This window comes from Impatiens glandulifera, chromosome 8 (assembly GCF_907164915.1).
Source record: "Impatiens glandulifera chromosome 8, dImpGla2.1, whole genome shotgun sequence".
In the NCBI taxonomy this organism is placed as follows: Eukaryota; Viridiplantae; Streptophyta; class Magnoliopsida; order Ericales; family Balsaminaceae; genus Impatiens; species Impatiens glandulifera.
The window spans coordinates 43266432-43283947 of NC_061869.1; the positions used below are offsets into that span (position 1 = coordinate 43266432).

A 17516-nucleotide genomic window follows, 5' to 3' on the forward strand; every position below is an offset into this window, starting at 1 on the left:
AAAATAAATCAGACAGTTCAAGCAATTTGGAACTTAAATCGACCAATCACTTTAAGTTTGAACAAATACTGTTCAACTCGGTTTTTCTTCAAAATAAATGACTGGTCCCTTGAGTAAAGGACATGCAGAAAGCTATTCGGTTATTTATGTGAATATTTCGGTCGTATCATCTTTAAAAACTAAATGAGAAAGTTGTATTAATTAATTTCATCTGCTTTTACTTCCTCTACAATATTAAAAAGGTCAAACCTCGAGTAATGTGAAGACCTATGTCTCTCAATGTTCACATTTATGACCAACATAACACACTTGTAACGGTTAGTTTCTCTTGACCAATATCAACGTCCACCTTGGACCTAGAACCCATCTAAGATCATCCCACATTCTGACCAAAGACAAAGTAATGAGATGGATTGATAGGGTAGAAACGGCATATGCTAGGAAAGAATCAATCCTATGGTCTTCAAGTCATTAGATCCTTATTAGATCATGTGTTAATCTTCCATCATCACTATGTTCGAATTTTGAAAAATGGAAACCGATTATTTTGTGTTCTAAACTAGTTATTTAATTCTAAGTTTTTGACGTCATCAGTTAGTTGTATTTCCTTTTATTATCTTTACTTAATGATGTTATGGCTTATTTGAAATTAAGTGTATTAATTAAATTGCATAATTAAAAAGTCATTATTTTTAACGGGCATTAAGACATTTATGATTAAAAAGAATAATGATTTTTATCTTGAAAACATGCCCTTTTCAAATTGGCGCCATTTTTCCTCTTTTAACCACGTTTGGGAATACGCGCTATTAAAAGTGACGGTTCAAATTTATGGCAGTTTGAAACACGTTTGTCATATTCTTTATAAAATGAAGTGCATGACTTTGAGGATTTATTTGCTCATGTTGCCAGACTTGAGACTATTAGAATATTTCTAGCGTTTGTTACTTTCAAAAATTTCAAAGTTTTTTAAATGAATGTTAAGAGTGCTTTCTTTAACGGTATAATCATTGAAGAAGTTTATGTTGAACAACCCCCCGACTTTAAGAATCCTACATTGATTAGATATGTTTATAGATTGGATAAAGTACTTTATGGTCTTAAACAAGCTCCAAGAGCATGGTATGCTATAAAGTTCTTATTTGATCATGATTTTACTATAGGATTTGTAGATATGACATTATTTAAATTTGAGAAAAGCGATCATATTTTACTTGTACAAATTTATGTGGATGATATTATATTTGGGTCAACTAACTCCAAACTGTGTGAGAAATTCTCTAAGTTATTGACATATAAGTTTGAGATGAGCATGATGGGGGAGCTGGGTTTCTTCTTAGGCCTTCAAGTTTGTCAACTTGAAGGAGACACATTCATCAACCAGGCAAAGTACACAAAGGAGCTGCTCAAAAAGTTTAGCATGGAAAACTACTATGTTGCTTCAACTCCAATGAGTACATCAGTCAAGCTTGACAAGGATGAAGTTGGTCAAATCGTTGATATAACTGCCTATCGTGGGAAAATTGGATCTCTACTCTACCTAATAGAAAACAGGCCACACATCTTATTCACTGTTAGAGTTTGTGAAAGATTCCAAACTAATCCTAAACAATCTCATTATGTAGCTGCTAAAAGAATCTTAAAGTATCTTAAGGGCACTCAAAATGTGGGACTGTGGTATCCAAATGATTCCAGTTTTAATTTGATTAGTTATGCTAATGCAAATTATGCAAGTTGCAAAGTGGACAGAAAACGTACAAGTGGAACTTGTCAATTCCTTGGTGATACACTTGTTTAATGGCACAGAAAGAAGCAAACCTTAATAACTACCTCCATAGCTGAAACAAAATACCTCGCTGGAGGAAGCTGATGTGCTCAACTGCACTAGATTAAACAATAGTTGAAAGACTTCGGTATTGATGTTGTGGAGTCCCCAATCTTTTGTGACAACACCAGCGCTATTGCCATAACCTATAATCTGGTGTTGCACTCAACGACCAAGCACATCGACATCAGACACCATTTCATTCGAGATCATGTGATGCAAAAACATATTCGGCTGGAATATGTCCCAACCGATCAACAAGTGGCTGATATCTTTACCAAGCCACTCCAAGAAAATAAGTTTTTTCTTACTTTAGAAATATTTTTGGTCTTGCACATATTAACAAAACGTTTCTAAAAGTGCAACATGAATTTAGGGAGAACCTCTCTCGTTTTAAAAAAGAATTCATACAACATTTTTTTCATGAAAAATTGGACATGTTTTAATGGAGAAGCTCATGCTTCTAAAAAAACACCTTCATTGCATTTGTTTTCATGAAAAACCGGGCATATTTTCAAGGAGAAGCCATTGCTTCTCAAAATGTCTCAATTACATAAAATTTTAAAGTTTTAAAATCTCTCACTTGCATAAGTATAGAGGAAAAACAATCTTAAGAAGATAAAATCGGACGGTAAAATAAAGATCATTCAACCGAGATACATGTAAAATAAATCAGACAGTTCAAGCAATTTGGAACTTAAATCGACCAATCACTTTAAGTTTGAACAAATACTGTTCAGCTCGGTTTTTCTTCAAAATAAATGACTGGTCCCTTGAGTAAAGGACATGCAGAAAGCTATTCGGTTATTTATGTGAATATTTCGGTCGTATCATCTTTAAAAACTAAATGAGAAAGTTGTATTAATTAATTTCATCTGCTTTTACTTCCTCTACAATATTAAAAAGGTCAAACCTCGAGTAATGTGAAGACCTATGTCTCTCAATGTTCACATTTATGACCAACATAACACACTTGTAACGGTTAGTTTCTCTTGACCAATATCAACGTCCACCTTGGACCTAGAACCCATCTAAGATCATCCCACATTCTGACCAAAGACAAAGTAATGAGATGGATTGATAGGGTAGAAACAGCATATGCTAGGAAAGAATCAATCCTATGGTCTTCAAGTCATTAGATCCTTATTAGATCATGTGTTAATCTTCCATCATCACTATGTTCGAATTTTGAAAAATGGAAACCGATTATTTTGTGTTCTAAACTAGTTATTTAATTCTAAGTTTTTGACGTCATCAGTTAGTTGTATTTCCTTTTATTATCTTTACTTAATGATGTTATGGCTTATTTGAAATTAAGTGTATTAATTAAATTGCATAATTAAAAAGTCATTATTTTTAACGGGCATTAAGACATTTATGATTAAAAAGAATAATGATTTTTATCTTGAAAACATGCCCTTTTCAAATTGGCGCCATTTTTCCTCTTTTAACCACGTTTGGGAATACGCGCTATTAAAAGTGACGGTTCAAATTTATGGCAGTTTGAAACACGTTTGTCATATTCTTTATAAAATGAAGTGCATGACTTTGAGGATTTATTTGCTCATGTTGCCAGACTTGAGACTATTAGAATATTTCTAGCGTTTGTTACTTTCAAAAATTTCAAAGTTTTTTAAATGAATGTTAAGAGTGCTTCTTTAACGGTATAATCATTGAAGAAGTTTATGTTGAACAACCCCCCGACTTTAAGAATCCTACATTGATTAGATATGTTTATAGATTGGATAAAGTACTTTATGGTCTTAAACAAGCTCCAAGAGCATGGTATGCTATAAAGTTCTTATTTGATCATGATTTTACTATAGGATTTGTAGATATGACATTATTTAAATTTGAGAAAAGCGATCATATTTTACTTGTACAAATTTATGTGGATGATATTATATTTGGGTCAACTAACTCCAAACTGTGTGAGAAATTCTCTAAGTTATTGACATATAAGTTTGAGATGAGCATGATGGGGGAGCTGGGTTTCTTCTTAGGCCTTCAAGTTTGTCAATTTGAAGGAGACACATTCATCAACCAGGCAAAGTACACAAAGGAGCTGCTCAAAAAGTTTAGCATGGAAAACTACTATGTTGCTTCAACTCCAATGAGTACAACAGTCAAGCTTGACAAGGATGAAGTTGGTCAAATCGTTGATATAACTGCCTATCGTGGGAAAATTGGATCTCTACTCTACCTAATAGAAAACAGGCCACACATCTTATTCACTGTTAGAGTTTGTGAAAGATTCCAGACTAATCCTAAACAATCTCATTATGTAGCTGCTAAAAGAATCTTAAAGTATCTTAAGGGCACTCAAAATGTGGGACTGTGGTATCCAAATGATTCCAGTTTTAATTTGATTAGTTATGCTAATGCAAATTATGCAAGTTGCAAAGTGGACAGAAAACGTACAAGTGGAACTTGTCAATTCCTTGGTGATACACTTGTTTAATGGCACAGAAAGAAGCAAACCTTAATAACTACCTCCATAGCTGAAACAGAATACCTCGCCGGAGGAAGCTGATGTGCTCAACTGCAATAGATTAAACAATAGTTGAAAGACTTCGGTATTGATGTTGTGGAGTCCCCAATCTTTTGTGACAACACCAGCGCTATTGCCATAACCTATAATCTGGTGTTGCACTCAACGACCAAGCACATCGACATCAGACACCATTTCATTCGAGATCATGTGATGCAAAAACATATTCGGCTGGAATATGTCCCAACCGATCAACAAGTGGCTGATATCTTTACCAAGCCACTCCAAAAAAATAAGTTTTTTCTTACTTTAGAAATATTTTTGGTCTTGCACATATTAACAAAACGTTTCTAAAAGTGCAACATGAATTTAGGGAGAACCTCTCTCGTTTTAAAAAAGAATTCATACAACATTTTTTTCATGAAAAATTGGACATGTTTTAATGGAGAAGCTCATGCTTCTAAAAAAACACCTTCATTGCATTTGTTTTCATGAAAAACCGGGCATATTTTCAAGGAGAAGCCATTGCTTCTCAAAATGTCTCAATTACATAAAATTTTAAAGTTTTAAAATCTCTCACTTGCATAAGTATAGAGGAAAAACAATCTTAAGAAGATAAAATCGGACGGTAAAATAAAGATCATTCAACCGAGATACATGTAAAATAAATCAGACAGTTCAAGCAATTTGGAACTTAAATCGACCAATCACTTTAAGTTTGAACAAATACTGTTCAGCTCGGTTTTTCTTCAAAATAAATGACTGGTCCCTTGAGTAAAGGACATGCAGAAAGCTATTCGGTTATTTATGTGAATATTTCGGTCGTATCATCTTTAAAAACTAAATGAGAAAGTTGTATTAATTAATTTCATCTGCTTTTACTTCCTCTACAATATTAAAAAGGTCAAACCTCGAGTAATGTGAAGACCTATGTCTCTCAATGTTCACATTTATGACCAACATAACACACTTGTAACGGTTAGTTTCTCTTGACCAATATCAACGTCCACCTTGGACCTAGAACCCATCTAAGATCATCCCACATTCTGACCAAAGACAAAGTAATGAGATGGATTGATAGGGTAGAAACAGCATATGCTAGGAAAGAATCAATCCTATGGTCTTCAAGTCATTAGATCCTTATTAGATCATGTGTTAATCTTCCATCATCACTATGTTCGAATTTTGAAAAATGGAAACCGATTATTTTGTGTTCTAAACTAGTTATTTAATTCTAAGTTTTTGACGTCATCAGTTAGTTGTATTTCCTTTTATTATCTTTACTTAATGATGTTATGGCTTATTTGAAATTAAGTGTATTAATTAAATTGCATAATTAAAAAGTCATTATTTTTAACGGGCATTAAGACATTTATGATTAAAAAGAATAATGATTTTTATCTTGAAAACATGCCCTTTTCAAATTGGCGCCATTTTTCCTCTTTTAACCACGTTTGGGAATACGCGCTATTAAAAGTGACGGTTCAAATTTATGGCAGTTTGAAACACGTTTGTCATATTCTTTATAAAATGAAGTGCATGACTTTGAGGATTTATTTGCTCATGTTGCCAGACTTGAGACTATTAGAATATTTCTAGCGTTTGTTACTTTCAAAAATTTCAAAGTTTTTTAAATGAATGTTAAGAGTGCTTCTTTAACGGTATAATCATTGAAGAAGTTTATGTTGAACAACCCCCCGACTTTAAGAATCCTACATTGATTAGATATGTTTATAGATTGGATAAAGTACTTTATGGTCTTAAACAAGCTCCAAGAGCATGGTATGCTATAAAGTTCTTATTTGATCATGATTTTACTATAGGATTTGTAGATATGACATTATTTAAATTTGAGAAAAGCGATCATATTTTACTTGTACAAATTTATGTGGATGATATTATATTTGGGTCAACTAACTCCAAACTGTGTGAGAAATTCTCTAAGTTATTGACATATAAGTTTGAGATGAGCATGATGGGGGAGCTGGGTTTCTTCTTAGGCCTTCAAGTTTGTCAACTTGAAGGAGACACATTCATCAACCAGGCAAAGTACACAAAGGAGCTGCTCAAAAAGTTTAGCATGGAAAACTACTATGTTGCTTCAACTCCAATGAATACAACAGTCAAGCTTGACAAGGATGAAGTTGGTCAAATCGTTGATATAACTGCCTATCGTGGGAAAATTGGATCTCTACTCTACCTAATAGAAAACAGGCCACACATCTTATTCACTGTTAGAGTTTGTGAAAGATTCCAGACTAATCCTAAACAATCTCATTATGTAGCTGCTAAAAGAATCTTAAAGTATCTTAAGGGCACTCAAAATGTGGGACTGTGGTATCCAAATGATTCCAGTTTTAATTTGATTAGTTATGCTAATGCAAATTATGCAAGTTGCAAAGTGGACAGAAAACGTACAAGTGGAACTTGTCAATTCCTTGGTGATACACTTGTTTAATGGCACAGAAAGAAGCAAACCTTAATAACTACCTCCATAGCTGAAACAGAATACCTCGCCGGAGGAAGCTGATGTGCTCAACTGCAATAGATTAAACAATAGTTGAAAGACTTCGGTATTGATGTTGTGGAGTCCCCAATCTTTTGTGACAACACCAGCGCTATTGCCATAACCTATAATCTGGTGTTGCACTCAACGACCAAGCACATCGACATCAGACACCATTTCATTCGAGATCATGTGATGCAAAAACATATTCGGCTGGAATATGCCCCAACCGATCAACAAGTGGCTGATATCTTTACCAAGCCACTCCAAAAAAATAAGTTTTTTCTTACTTTAGAAATATTTTTGGTCTTGCACATATTAACAAAACGTTTCTAAAAGTGCAACATGAATTTAGGGAGAACCTCTCTCGTTTTAAAAAAGAATTCATACAACATTTTTTTCATGAAAAATTGGACATGTTTTAATGGAGAAGCTCATGCTTCTAAAAAAACACCTTCATTGCATTTGTTTTCATGAAAAACCGGGCATATTTTCAAGGAGAAGCCATTGCTTCTCAAAATGTCTCAATTACATAAAATTTTAAAGTTTTAAAATCTCTCACTTGCATAAGTATAGAGGAAAAACAATCTTAAGAAGATAAAATCGGACGGTAAAATAAAGATCATTCAACCGAGATACATGTAAAATAAATCAGACAGTTCAAGCAATTTGGAACTTAAATCGACCAATCACTTTAAGTTTGAACAAATACTGTTCAGCTCGGTTTTTCTTCAAAATAAATGACTGGTCCCTTGAGTAAAGGACATGCAGAAAGCTATTCGGTTATTTATGTGAATATTTCGGTCGTATCATCTTTAAAAACTAAATGAGAAAGTTGTATTAATTAATTTCATCTGCTTTTACTTCCTCTACAATATTAAAAAGGTCAAACCTCAAGTAATGTGAAGACCTATGTCTCTCAATGTTCACATTTATGACCAACATAACACACTTGTAACGGTTAGTTTCTCTTGACCAATATCAACGTCCACCTTGGACCTAGAACCCATCTAAGATCATCCCACATTCTGACCAAAGACAAAGTAATGAGATGGATTGATAGGGTAGAAACAGCATATGCTAGGAAAGAATCAATCCTATGGTCTTCAAGTCATTAGATCCTTATTAGATCATGTGTTAATCTTCCATCATCACTATGTTCGAATTTTGAAAAATGGAAACCGATTATTTTGTGTTCTAAACTAGTTATTTAATTCTAAGTTTTTGACGTCATCAGTTAGTTGTATTTCCTTTTATTATCTTTACTTAATGATGTTATGGCTTATTTGAAATTAAGTGTATTAATTAAATTGCATAATTAAAAAGTCATTATTTTTAACGGGCATTAAGACATTTATGATTAAAAAGAATAATGATTTTTATCTTGAAAACATGCCCTTTTCAAATTGGCGCCATTTTTCCTCTTTTAACCACGTTTGGGAATACGCGCTATTAAAAGTGACGGTTCAAATTTATGGCAGTTTGAAACACGTTTGTCATATTCTTTATAAAATGAAGTGCATGCCGAAAATTTGGGATTATAATATTTTCTACAAACCCTAATATACTCTTTTGCTCCGCCTTCTCTCTAAAACATTTCTCTTCATCTTCTTCCTTTCTCAATCCTCTAATATGCTAAGGATTAATTGTTCATAAACAATATCATGCAGGTTAATTTCAAATCAATTTACGAATCTAGAATAGAGGAGAGGAAGTCGTTTTTTGGATCTATTGAAGATTTCGGTCTCAAGCACTTCCTAGGAGGAGAGTTCATTAGCTATAACGAAGCAGTACAGTTATTCTTCGTTTCGGAAAAGATAGACGGAAAAGATATCTAGGCTGAGTTCACCATACTGACGAAAAGTTCGCACAAATCATGAAGCTTCTAACTCATGGACGAGATTTCTCTGAACCTATGTCTTCTGATGTGATGGCGCATATGTAAACCTTCCTTTCGGACAGTGATGTTCATGTCAGCTGTAGCGGAAAGTAAAATGATCTCAAATGCGAATATCATCTTCTTTGTGACATCGTGGCCAAATCTCTTCAAAGAAGAGGCGGAAACTTCGACACAATAACCTAATCAAAATTTGAAATGATGAGTGCCATCGTTAAGGGTAATAGTATCAACTGGGGACGTATTTTGTTAAACACTCTCAGTGAAATGGTGTCCTCCCATACCAAAAGAATCATAGGCTATTCAATACAGATCAGATGGATTATGAAACACCTATATGTTCCCACCGGTCTAGGTACTACTTTAAGCTCTAAGAAAATCTTAATTGCTACTACTATTGGTTATTAAATATCTAGGACGAATAAAGAAAAGGAGTCTAACTCCAAGGCTATCGGAAAACAAATTAGCGGAAGTAGATCTATCGTGGAGAAATGGGCAGAAAGAAAGTCAATAAGCAGTCTGAAACGAGTACACGAAGATACTCGCGCAGCATCAAGTAAGGGACTCAAATCTGGGATTTAGTCCGATGCAAGCACCAACAACGTTTCCAAAACCGAAGCTGAAGAGACCGGCAAAGTTACTTCATCTCGAAAGAAAGTCCGACTTGAGGTAAATATTTCAACTCCCCCTTTATTTAATGCTTCATTAGTCCCGGTGGAAAGTGCAACTCGTCAAACTACTATGATTGAACCTGCAGATTTAAAAGATCAATTGGTAGTTAATATTAATATAGATCAGATAAATGGTCCTGAAACCGAGCAATTGGAGGTTTTGCAAACCGACCGGTAAGATGAAGGTCCCCAAGCCAACCAACTGGAAGTTTTGCAAATCGATCGGCATGAGGCACAACAAACCAACCAGTCAAAACCTGATGCAACCGATCGTTTAGATAATGTTGTTCAAATCGATCGATTAAATGTTACTGAAACCGATCGGTCCGGCCTTGATCAAGCCATTTAGAAAGAGATCTCAACTCCGGTAATTGCTTTCTTAAATGTTGCTGATCAAATGCATACAGTAACCGCTAATAAAGACTTCATTCCCACTCCAACATTCCCTCGAGGAATCTTATTCAGTAGGACTTCTTCAAATGAACATGCACTAAGAAGAGAACCAGTTGAATCTTTCTCCACATTTACAACAAGGCAACTTGAGATTAGAGAATCGGCTCCAAAATCTGAACAAGCGAAAGTCGCTGAGTCAAACTCAGGCGAGCCAAACACAGGTGAGCCAAACACAGGCAAGACAAACAAAGGAAAGCCAGACAAATGCATCGCTCCTCCTTCCCCCAAATCGCCCATTGATGTCACCTTAGAGGCACATACGTCCATTTAGCTAATTCTTGAACAGGTTAAAGGTGAGGCCATGATGAAAATTTACGTTTTCAACTCTTGGGCGAACCTCAGATTAGAGAATAATTTTAGTGAAGTGTGCCCAAACTTAGTAGAATGTCAGAAATGGGCAAAACTATTGTGTTGGGTCAAATTATTTTGACTAAAATAAGCTAAAGAATAAGTTTATTCTATGCTGACCTTATTTTAATGATCTGTGATTAAAACTTAGTTGTGAATAAAACTAAGTTGTCAATTTGCTTTTGTACAAGTGCATATATATAAGACTATGCCAATTTAGATGTGGTCTAAGCAAGCTAAATAGACGTGAAACATAGTTAGACATGGTAGTCTAACTCCTTTAGATGAAATATAAAGGGAAATGAAGTTAGACGTGGTAGTTTAACTCCTTTAGACAAAGTCTAATGAGAAACGTAGTTAGACGTGGTAGTCTAACTCCTTTAGACAAAGTCTAAAGGCAAATGAAGTTAGACGTGGTAGTTTAACTCCTTTAGACGAAGTCTTAAGGAAAATGTAGTTAGATGTGGTAGTTTAACTCCTTTAGACAGAGTATAAAAAGAAACGAAGTTAGACATGGTAGTCTAACTCCTTTAGATGAAGTCTAAGGGGAAACATAGTTAGACTTGGTAGTCTAACTCCTTTAGACAAAGTCTAAAGTAAAACAAAGTTAGACGTGGTAGTCTAACTACTTTAAACAAAGTCTAAAGGGAAATATAGTTAGACGTAGAAGTCTAACTTCTTTAGATGAAGTCTAAAGGGAAACGTAGTTAGACATGATAGTCTAACCCCTTTAGACAAAGTCTAAATGGAAATGTAGGTAGACGTGGTATTCTAACTCCTTTACACGAAGTCTAAAGGGAAATGAAGTTAAACGTGGTAGTCTAATTCCTTTAGACAAAGTCTAAAGGGAAACGTAGTTAGACGTGGTAGTTTAACTCCTTTAGACGAAGTCTAACGGGAAACGTAGTTAGACGTGGTAGTCTAACTCCTTTAGACAAAGTCTAAAGGGAAATGTAGTTAGACGAGGACATCTAACTCCTTTAGACGATGTCTAAAGGGAGGCATAGTTAGACGAGGACGTCTAACTCCTTTATACGAAGTCTAATAGAGCAAACCTAATGCATTACTTTAGCAGTCATCTGAAGAAAGTATACGTCTAACCATGATCAACTATTTCTCTACTACTCCCACTCCAATCACTTATGTGTAGTTTGACAAGCCAGTTAATTGTATAAAATGAAAGAACGCCACGTACTCAAATATCCTTCCAACTGCCTGTCTAGTACAAGACAATATCAGAGGATATTCGGCGCATTACCAGTTCGGTACTACCACGATCCATTTGCTCAGAGTCTGCTGTATTCTAGTACTATGGGAGGCCTTCCAACGGACATTTACCACGTGTCTACAAAGAAGATTCGATCGTTGATGTCCTTTTACTACAAATAGATGCTCAAGGACAATGGACGAATCACCGAATCACTTGCTCACGGACTTGCACACTTGCTTTATCATCAAATCAATTGAACACACGAAATTACTTGCTCTTACTGATTTCTATCATCATTCAAGCTCAAGAGAGAGATTCAATTATTGTCTATCTATGAGAATATTATTGAGAATATTGTAAGTTTAACAGACGGTGTTCTGTTCAACAGATAGTTAGATAGCTTAGTAAGTTGTATTCGATTCTAAGTATTTAGTGGATATCCTTCCAAGGGGTGACATAGGAGTTTTATCTCCGAACATCTATAAAAATCCCTATGTTCTTTACTTTCTTCCATTTACCTTCAGTCGTTCAAAGCTTAAAATCCGATGAACATTTCCTCACTTGAATCCATTTCAAGAGTTCGAAGGATTTGTGAAGAATAGAAACAAATATTAATCCCTCATAGGATTATTATCGAATCGTTTATCATAAGTTGTTATCAATAGTCAGAACCTAGTCTCTATTGGTAGCATCAATCCTATAAAGTGATATTAGAGCCTCATTTACTATTCTCAACACCAATAACAATCTGAAACATGTCTTTCGTCAACCACATTCCTTTGCTCTCAAAAGAAAACTACGATTATTGGATGATGAGAATGCAAGCGTATTTGGTAGCCCTCAATTGCGACATGTGGTATGTCATCACTAATGGTCCTATAAAGATTGAGAAGCCAAGATGTAATTGGAAGACTGTAGATAAGATGATGAACAACCTGGTCAATGTCGTCAAAGATATCTTGTACAAGTCGATCGACATGAACATATTCAGTAAGATCAAGTCATGCTCCTCCACTAAAGAAATTTGGGTGAAGCTGATTCAAAAATATGGCTGTAATGATCAAATAAAGGAGAACCAAAAAGAGCATAAGGTTCTTATGAGCATTGAACGCAAGTCAAATTGGGTCGATAGAGACACAGATGACTCACCTGGAAATAGAAAGAACGAAGTTGTCACATGCTTGATAGCAGACGACCAATTCAAGGTATTCGACTTCTCCTCGAAATATTTTACTAAAGATGATTTAGCTACTGCACACAATGACAAGGCCATTGAGTACAAGAAGTTATCAGACTCATTAATGAAATGAAAACAAAATATGAAACCAATAACTTTGTTTCATCTCAAGTTTTTGAACCAAATGTTTCTGAAAACAAAGTGGATTAACTCTCATCTAAGAATAAGACGCTCAAGGAAAAGATTAAAACTCTTTCATCTGAAAACCAACATTTAACATATATACTCAGTTCATGGATAAAGTCTGGAGACGCTATAAGAAAACAAATTTATATACTGAGGTCTGCCGAATGCAAATTCGGTTTAGGATTTGACAGTGCTAACTCAGACAAGTCCTTTAAGAAGTTAAACTCAGCTACATACAAGTTTAAGCCTATAAAATTTGTCATAGGGAGTTTACCCGATAAAGGAACTGATCCAAGTTGTGAGGATCTAACTTTAAAAGATGAGATTATTTATGTTCCACCAACTATAAGCTGGCTGAAACATAGGAAGAAACAGCCAGCAAGTCTGGAAAAATAAAACCTAACAAGAATTCAAGGAGTTTAAACAAAAATCATCATGTAAAGTTAAGAGTTCAGCTTCTAGTAGGAAGACGTCTTCTAAGCCTAAATCATACACACTTATCACAACACAAAAAGGGAAATTCATCAAAATAACTCAAATATGGATCCTTAAGGGACTGATTAACCGAGGACCCAAGTGCATGTGGGTACCAAAAGATTGTAAATATGTTTTTGTGTAGGTACATCAAATTAATTGCCTATAGGATTCAGTTTGGTATTTGGATAGTGGATGTTCCAGACACGTGACTGTAGATAGACGGTTTCTAACTGAAATAACGGACTGCTCAGGTCTTAAGATCACTTTTGGAGATAATAGAAAGGGTAAGACCATGGGTAAGGGTAAGATTATCCATGGTAATCTAATAATCAACAACATACTACTTGTTGAAAACCTATGTTATAACCTAATCAGCATTAGTCAATTATGTGAAAATGGATTTTCTGTTGATTTTCAAACTCATGCATGTCTGGTTAAGGACCATTAGGGTAACACTCTGTTAACTAGAAACAGGGTAGGAAACTCTTACAAAATGAACTGGAAAAATAAGATATCTAATCCCATATGCATGATTGCCGAAAATGATCAGAACTGACTATGGCATAAGAGATTAAATCATCTAAATTTTAAAATATTAACAACATTTGTTCGCCTAATTTGGTTTTCGGTTTACCTAATTTGAAGTTTTTAAAGGACAAAATTTGTCATGCTTACTAGTTAGGCAAGTAGAGAAAATCATCGTTCAAAAGTAAAGGTAAATCTCAATCCAACCATTGCTTGGAACTTTTACATATGGATCTCTTCGGTCCAATTCTTGTAAAGAGTTCGGGGGGAATGAGATTCACCCTAGTCATTATTGATGATTTTTTAAGATTTACATGGGTTATGTTTTTACAATCTAAGGATAAGACAACTGAAAATTTGATAAAGATCCTTAGAAGATTTCAAAACAAAAATCTTTAAGTATTATTAAGATTGGAAGTGATCGGGGAACTGAGTTCACCAACAGACGCCAAAATTCCTATCTCGAGGAGTCTAGTATTAGACACGAGTTGTCTAGTACCATAAGTCCATAACAAAATGGTATTGCTGAAAGAAGAGTCGGGACACTGAAAGAAGTAGTGAGATCTATGATTACCGACTTAGGTGTTCCTCAGAAGTTCTGGGCAGAAGCCATAAACACAGCATGTTATACACAAAATCGGTCAATAATTAATAAACTCTTTGAAAAAACACCTTATGAACTGTTCTATGGAAGAATTCTTACAGTCTCTTACTTTCGTGTATTCGGGTGTAAGAGTTTCATTCATAATAATGGAAAAGATTATTTGACCGCTTTTGATGTTAAAGTAGATGCTGGAATCATGTTAAGTTACTCCTCAATTAGTAAGGCATTTAGAGTGTACAATAATCGAACACAAACTGTTGAGGAATCCTTCCATGTTGTTTGTGATGAATCTGTTGAAAACAACTCTATCGATCCCATCGACCTTACTAACAGATTAGAAGAGGCAAGACTTGAATCTGATAGTGAAGATGAAGCTCTAGTCAAAAGGAATTATTCGTCTAATCAAGTGGCTGATCCGATTGCGAATCAACCAGATGTCCAAAGTTCCGTTCAACAGGCTATTGACAATTCAAACGTCGAGGGGCCATATAATCAGACGTCTAACCCTTTAGGATCAAACTTCAAATGGAACATAAATCATCCACCAGAATTGATAATTGGCAATCCTAACTCTCCTCGTAGGACAAGACGTCAATTATTGGATGAAATGGCTAACTCCGCCTTTATTTCTCAAATTGAGCCTAAGAAAATTGGCGAAGTAGTACTTGAACTAGATTGGATCAATGTTATGCAAGAGGAGTTAAACCAATTTGTGAGAATTAAAGTGTTGCATCTAAATCCAAGGTCGACTGATCAATCGATCATTAGAACAATATGAGTTTTTCGAAACAAGCTTAATGAAGATGGCTTAGTTGTGAGAAATATAGCCCGGTTGGTTGCTCAAGGATATAGACGAGAGAAAGGAATTGATTTTGAGGAGTCATTTATACCTGTAGCTATACTTGAGGCAATCAGAATCTTCCTAGCTTATGCATCTTTTAAGAATTTTAAAGTTTTTCAAATGGATGTAAAAAATTCATTTCTAAATGGTACTTTAAATGAAGACGATTATGTTGAACAACACCCCGGTTTTCTAGATCATACTTTACCAAATCATGTTTTTAAACTTAACAAAGGTTTATATGGCTTGAAACAAGCTCCAAGAGCTTGGTATGATACTTTGACTAAATTTATATTTGATCATGACTTTATTATTGGCTCAGTTAACAAAACACTATTTAGATTTGTTAAAGATTCTCACATTCTACTTGTTCAAGTCTATGTAGATGATATCAAATTTGGGTCAACTAACCCTAAATTATGTGAGAAATTTTCCAAGTTAAGGACAAATTCGAGATGAGTATGATGGGAGAATTAACCTTCTTCCTCGGCCTTCAAGTTCTTCAACTTGAAAAATGAACTTTCATCAACCAATCCAAATACACCAAGGAGTTGTTAATGAAGTTTGGAATGGAGAGTTTCTCAGCTGCAGCCACTCCAATGAGTTCTTCCAGCAAGCTAGACAAAGATGAATATGGACAAAGTATAGACATCACTTCCTATAGAGGACTCATTGACTCTTTGCTCTATCTTACTACCAGCCATCTAGACATCCAGTTTGCTGTCGACATTTGTGGAAGATTCTAGGCTAATCCTAAACAATCTCACTATGTTTCTGTTAAGAGAATTTTGAAATATTTAAAGAGAACTCAAAATGTGGGACTATGGTATCCGAAGGATTCCAGTTTCAATCTAACGAGTTTCTCAGATGTAGATTATGTAGGGTGCAAGATTGATAGGAAGAGCACTAGTGAAATTTGTCAGTTCCTTGGTGATCGTCTGATCTCATGGTTCAGCAAGAAGTAGACGTCAGTTGCCACGTTTACAGCTAAAGCAGAATATCTTCCAGTAGGAAGTTTATGCTCTCAACTTTTGTGGGTTTAGCAACAGTTGAGGGATTATGGAATTGAGGCAGAAGAATATCCAATTTTCTGCGACAACACAAGTGCAATTACAATCACCTACAACCCAATACTGCACTCTCGGACAAAACATATCGAAATAAGACATCATTTCATCTGGGAGCATGTCAGTCAAAAGCATATTCGTCTTGAATGTGTCCTAACAGATCAATAAGTAGCAGACATCTTCACGAAGCCTATAACCGAGACTAAGTTTTTTCATTTTAGAAATATTTTAGGTTTATTGATCTTGACTAATTTATTTGAACGATCATGCACAAATTGAGGGGGAACTTGTTTTTTAAAAGTAACTAGACAGATTTGTATAGATGGAGGTCTCAATCGGTCTAATAGATCAGTCGTCTAAAGAAAATAAGTACTTAGACATGTATTTGTTTAAGTAGTCTGTGCTTCTAGGTTGGTTAAACCAAAGATACTACCGGATACTGCTTCCGCTTCTTATGAATGACCAAACATAAAACCGATCAAATTACCGATTTGCGTCGTCTTTATAAAGCCGACGAGATAATACCGGTTGCGGTTCTTTGAGTAAATAAACGAGTGGATAGCTAGTAATACTTAATGGTTGCGCCTATTTCATAAAACCGAAGATATAATATCGGTTGTAGTTTACCGAATTTTTGCATCTGTCTTTTAAGGAAAAATTGAACTGCTTTACTTTCCGGTTTTCTTTATTCTGCACAAAAATTAACTTGGTTAAGTTCTTTAGATAATTAATTACTTACTAATTAATTATCTAATTTATTTAACAAGTCATAAGTTAGTCTCTCTATAAATGTAACGGTGATATTCAAAAGGATTTAATATCTTTCTTGTGAATCTTCGCATTCTCTTTCTAATAAATCCTCTTGTGTCTCTTAGTACTCTAAATCTCCAGTTCTCAAACAATTCATCAAAATGGATTCTCTCGCTGAAAAATCTCTCCAAATAGATTTTTCTTCGTTCTCTTCTTTAGTGATTCCATAAATGGTTACTATGTTTAAATCTATTGAAACTTTTGGCTGAAGAAGTTTATGGGCATTCATTGTATCTTTCATGAACAGGTGGTTCGTGACTTCTTCGCACCTACAAATTTCCTTAACAACAAGTACATCCGTAAAAGTTTTTGTCTAGGCGAGGAAACATTCACTATTTTATTCAAGCTTCCATTGGAAGGGATATTTGAGTTCCCTTCCTCCACCGATGAAATTTTGTCTGAGATGAAACTCGTCTTCTCAGACCAAT

At 34.8% G+C, this 17516-nt stretch overlaps 3 protein-coding genes across 3 annotated transcripts; all 3 read left to right on the forward strand.

The window, feature by feature from the left end:
* Positions 1–1315: 1315 nt before the first annotated feature.
* On the forward strand, positions 1316–1798 carry LOC124913361 (uncharacterized mitochondrial protein AtMg00240-like). Its single transcript, XM_047453950.1, has one exon. It carries the CDS (start codon positions 1316–1318, stop codon positions 1796–1798), a length of 483 nt encoding a protein of 160 aa, XP_047309906.1.
* A 2005-nt stretch (positions 1799–3803) lies between these two features.
* On the forward strand, positions 3804–4286 carry LOC124913362 (uncharacterized mitochondrial protein AtMg00240-like). Its single transcript, XM_047453951.1, has one exon. The coding sequence runs from the start codon at positions 3804–3806 to the stop codon at positions 4284–4286; it is 483 nt and encodes a 160-aa protein (XP_047309907.1).
* A 2005-nt stretch (positions 4287–6291) lies between these two features.
* On the forward strand, positions 6292–6774 carry LOC124913363 (uncharacterized mitochondrial protein AtMg00240-like). The gene has a single exon (XM_047453952.1). It carries the CDS (start codon positions 6292–6294, stop codon positions 6772–6774), a length of 483 nt encoding a protein of 160 aa, XP_047309908.1.
* The last annotated feature ends 10742 nt before the right edge of the window (positions 6775–17516 follow it).